Source organism: Nelumbo nucifera, chromosome 6 (genome assembly GCF_055504915.1).
Source record: "Nelumbo nucifera cultivar China Antique chromosome 6, China Antique-T2T, whole genome shotgun sequence".
NCBI classification, from domain to species: domain Eukaryota; kingdom Viridiplantae; phylum Streptophyta; class Magnoliopsida; order Proteales; family Nelumbonaceae; genus Nelumbo; species Nelumbo nucifera.
In genome coordinates, this window is record NC_142654.1 from 14,022,540 (window position 1) to 14,027,056 (window position 4,517).

A 4,517-nucleotide genomic window follows, 5' to 3' on the forward strand; every position below is an offset into this window, starting at 1 on the left:
TATTCTCAATGCACGGTGGGGATGTGCTATGGGACGCTACGGACCGGGTGGGAGGTGGTGCTGTGGGGGCTTGTGGAACGCTGATCTGATCTCCCGGATTACATGCATTTGACTCAGCTGGTCTACAGCTACAGGAACGGGAGAATGTAGGACCAATCATCACCTGCCACATCAGCCTCAAATTGAGCCCCACATTTGCAGAGATGACCACATAATTTCTTCACATACGCCTCAATCAAGAGCCGTAGGCCGTCGGAGTTGATTGATAGATGACCATTAAATGATTATGAATTTATGATGATATAATTTCTTCACATAAGATCTCAATCAGACGGTTATATTGTTTAGAAATGGTTCATAATCCAAGGATCAGAACCGAAGATGTAGGAAAAGAATGCTGGAAGAATATACAGGATAGTCGAGATTGACTGGTTCAAAAGGATTTTAATCTGGATGATGATGTGTGACAAGCAAATCAAATCATTCAATTTATCTTCCAAACAAACGCGTGGAAGTTTCTACGCTGTACTGAGGACTGAGGAGGACCCCACCACCAAATTTTCTCGCTTCACTCGGAATCTCCTCGTTTTCGTCCTCTGTATATATATTTGACATGAAAACCAGAAACCAAACCAACGAGACAATTACAGAGAGAGGAGGGAAAGGACGAAACGAGAGCGAGTGGTGGCTTCGACTTACAATCGAATGGAACAAACAACGGAGAGATCCAGAGCATCAATGGAGGATCTCCCACCAGGTTTTCGTTTCTATCCAACGGAGGAAGAGCTGATTACGTTTTATCTGGGTAGCAAGCTCGAAGGGAAGAGAGACGATTTGGACTGCGTAATTCCAGTGCTGGACATTTACGAGCTTGATCCATGGCAGCTACCACGTTAGAATCCTTCACTCTCTTCTTTCCTTTTTAGCTTCTTTGCTTAGAAGGGTACCCGAGATAATACTTGATAAACTTTTCAAGTTCATCAGCTTCCAGCAATTTAGAGTTTAAAGCTGAATTCAAGTCCTTGAATCACAAATTTCAACATTTCTTTCTTCTTCTTCTTCTTCTTCTTCTTCTTCTTCTTCTTCTTCTTTTTCTTCTTCTTCTTCTTCTTCTTCTTTTTCTTCTTCTTCCATTAGAGCTTCAATTCAGTTCATTTCAGTTTTTGTTTCTGGGCTTTTCTTCCATGAATGTATAGAAAAAGTTGAGCTTCCTTTCCTTGCGTTGGGTTTCAGAGCTTTCAGGAGTGCTGTGCCACGGAGACCCAGAGCAGTGGTTCTTCTTCACTCCTAGACAAGAGCGAGAAGCTCGGGGAGGGAGACCTAACAGAACCACGAATTCTGGATACTGGAAGGCTACGGGCTCTCCTGGTTACGTGTATTCATCCAACAGTCGAATTGTTGGTCTGAAGAAAACCATGGTTTTCTACAAAGGCAAAGCACCCACTGGAAGAAAAACCAAGTGGAAGATGAATGAGTACAAAGCCATCCAAGCAGAAGCTACTTCATCCAACAGTGCAACTCCAGTGGTAATTAAGAATTCACTTCTCTCTCTCTCTCTCAATTGAAGGAAAGAAAGAGACAAATGAAGCTTGCTTATGCTAATCCAAGCTAGTATACTTGTTTCTTTTTTGCAGTTAAGGAAAGAATTCAGTCTGTGTCGAGTCTACGTGAAAACCGGATGCTTGAGAGCTTTTGATCGACGCCCTGACGGAGCCACAACAAGCGAGGCGCCCGAGCAGCAAGCTCATCATCATGTGGATAGGAGCACAGCATTTCATCAGAATCCTCCATCGGTGGATAAAACCAGCAGCTCGCCTGAGAGATCACCCTCCGGCGACGTCCATGCTTATCAGTCTGATCAGCTTGGGGACTTTATTAATTGGGAGATGGCTGACGATTTCCATCCTATATGCCCATGGGAATTGGATCAGTTGAACTGGGTCTAAAGGGGAAAAACCCAAAAATGAAAAGGAAAAAAAAAAAACAAACAAACGGGTCTCCTCTCATTGACAGAATCTAACCATATATTGACAAAAGAAAAAAAAAAACAAGGATCAGGGAAAGGATATAGGAATTTTACATTGCTCTTTACTACCAAAAGAATATACTGTTTTACTTTTAATATGATTTAATTTGGTTTATTTTTCTGGGGGGAGGGAGAATGGAATTGAATTGAATCGCAAGAAATGTAAATTCCATTCATGGTGGAAATTGATTTGTTTGTGAAATACAATACATGCAATTTGCATTAGGAAACCCTTGTTGATCCATACAATACAATTTAAGAAAGGATGTGGTCCCACTGTATACGAGAGAGTATTGGGTCAATTGGTTGTGGGAGGATGGTGGTGAAAATTTTGCATCAATTATTGACATGCAACATTAGGTAATAAGTCAACATAAGGCTGAATTTGGAAAGAGTACAAATGCAAATATATATTTATAAATACATATAAAATAGTACAAAATATAAGATTTTACAGTCTACGTATTTTGTATTTGTATTCCTTCCATTAAATTGGGGAATAAGAGTCATCAACATCAATTCTCGTTACTCAACATCAAGTCATCAACCCTCCTTAAAAGAGTAACATATGCTATTTTCTACTGGACAGGGCGCTTTTTCTTTTTTTCTTTTTATTTGAAAGATGAGTTTTGGGGGTGGGGATGAGTTTTGAGATTCTACAACCCGTTAGAGGTAGGAAATGGCATGTATAAACTTATAAACTTTATGTATTAGGTGTTGAATTTATGATAATCAAATAATTGGAAATTTTGTTGTTTGTTTGTATTATCTCATTTATTTATTGGTTATATATAATAAGAAACAATAAAAAATTAGATGCTAGTTCTAAACCCAACCCACCCTATCTTCAAATGCAGAGTAAGTAGAGTCGGGGAGGATTTTGCATTTTCATGTGTAGAGGGGGTTTGACCATTTGGGTTCTCAAAATCCTACCCATTATAGATTTTGGGGCAGGTATGGATTGAGAGGTTTAGGGAGAAGAATAGGGTCTAGTGTTTACAAAACCCTCCCCTAACCCGTCATATTGTCATCCCTACAAACAAATAGGTGGAGGAATGGATGATGACTGTGGTTTGGATTCAGGATTATAGGGGATTCTGATTCCAATTCTGACCGTCTACTACTAAACTGAGCAGACAGAACAAAATTTATATCCAGTTTACATTTATATACAACGTTTTAAAAAATGACCTGGAACCAGAACCATAATAGATGATCCGTTTTGACAAAAAAATATTTAAATTTTAAAAAATGGCCAAAAACTGTTGAACAAGTCAAACGGGTCAATGATTCAATCACCTGAATCAATAGGTCATTAACCAATTCAACGGAGATTCAAAAACCATATTTACACAGCGAAGCAAACAGAGCAAATGCTTCCCATGAGGGAGCAGTTTTTTTTGTCTAAGATGGATCAAATTGGAATCCGTTTGACACAAACACCCCACATCGTCTCCCATCCCATCAATGATGCACTTCCAGGTCCACCATTTTTAATGGTGGGAAACGATCTTGGACCGTTTCTAAGCGGAGCAGCCACAAGCCTACAACTACGTATACAAACCACGCTTAATAGTTACACTTACACGGTTTGCAGATGCAAACGCGGTATCTCTCACTCCGTAGCCTCCTGTGTAGCCTTCTATCATTGCATTTGTATACTTAATTTTCCAATAAAAAAAAACTAGCCCGCCAGCAACAAGCAACGCTTGGTGCTTCGGCATGACTTGGCGAATGGTGGATTCGAGTACGAGACTCGAGTTTGGTTTGAGAAAAATATTTTATGAAAATAAAAATTTATATATAAAAAATAGTTTTTATTTGGTATTTAAAAAATTAAAAATTATAATAATTAGTTATTATTATATATAAGATTTTTATCATATTATTATTATTATTATTATTATATGTAATTATTCAAATATAGCTCATGAATCTCATGAACCAAACTTTATTAGACTCAAATTCAACTAGATTAATAAATGAATCTGTAAATTGGGCTCGAGCTAGGGGGGTATGACCCCCTCCACCACCCCTAACTCTGCCCTTATTATTAATTTTTAAAGACAATATGCCCCAAAAGCTCATTTTATTTTTTTGGCCATCTAGACGGTTAAAAAATCTTCCTAAAAATATTTGCCATATGGCACCTTAACTATGGTTTAAACATCCGCCAAATTCTGGGAAACTTTGGTTTGTTTCAAGACCAATGACATGACATGACATGATATACAGGAAAATAAATAATATTAGATGCTGTCTTTTGTCAGAAATTTCTGGGTTTTGTCTAAATTAAACTAATGAATTTGGCTTTATATTTGGCCCAAGTTTGAAAATATCATATAAAAATAAAAACTTGGTGGTAAAGTTAATTAATCAAAAAAGAGAAATAAAATTTGGAAATTAACAAGGTTATTGATGTATGATTTTCCTTATTTTTCATTTTTTTAGAGGAAGGGAAGAGTGCGAAGAAAAAACAAAACAAGCATAA

At 37.7% G+C, this 4,517-nt stretch overlaps 1 protein-coding gene across 1 annotated transcript; it reads left to right on the plus strand.

Moving 5' to 3' along the window:
- The first annotated feature begins 643 nt into the window (after positions 1-643).
- LOC104589247 (NAC domain-containing protein 90-like) lies at positions 644-2,256 on the plus strand. The gene is made up of 3 exons (XM_010247501.3): positions 644-892; positions 1,234-1,526; positions 1,635-2,256. Exons 1-3 carry the CDS (start codon positions 706-708, stop codon positions 1,944-1,946), a joined length of 792 nt encoding a protein of 263 aa, XP_010245803.1. The 5' UTR covers positions 644-705; the 3' UTR covers positions 1,947-2,256.
- The last annotated feature ends 2,261 nt before the right edge of the window (positions 2,257-4,517 follow it).

Bases quoted from the DNA above. Each gene is read 5' to 3' on its own strand.
- LOC104589247 (XM_010247501.3), top strand. From the start codon at position 706: ATGGAACAAACAACGGAGAGATCCAGAGCATCAATGGAGGATCTCCCA. The intron at 893-1,233 runs GTTAGAATCCTT...GTTGGGTTTCAG, and splicing joins TGATCCATGGCAGCTACCAC to AGCTTTCAGGAGTGCTGTGC. The intron at 1,527-1,634 runs GTAATTAAGAAT...TCTTTTTTGCAG, and splicing joins CCAACAGTGCAACTCCAGTG to TTAAGGAAAGAATTCAGTCT.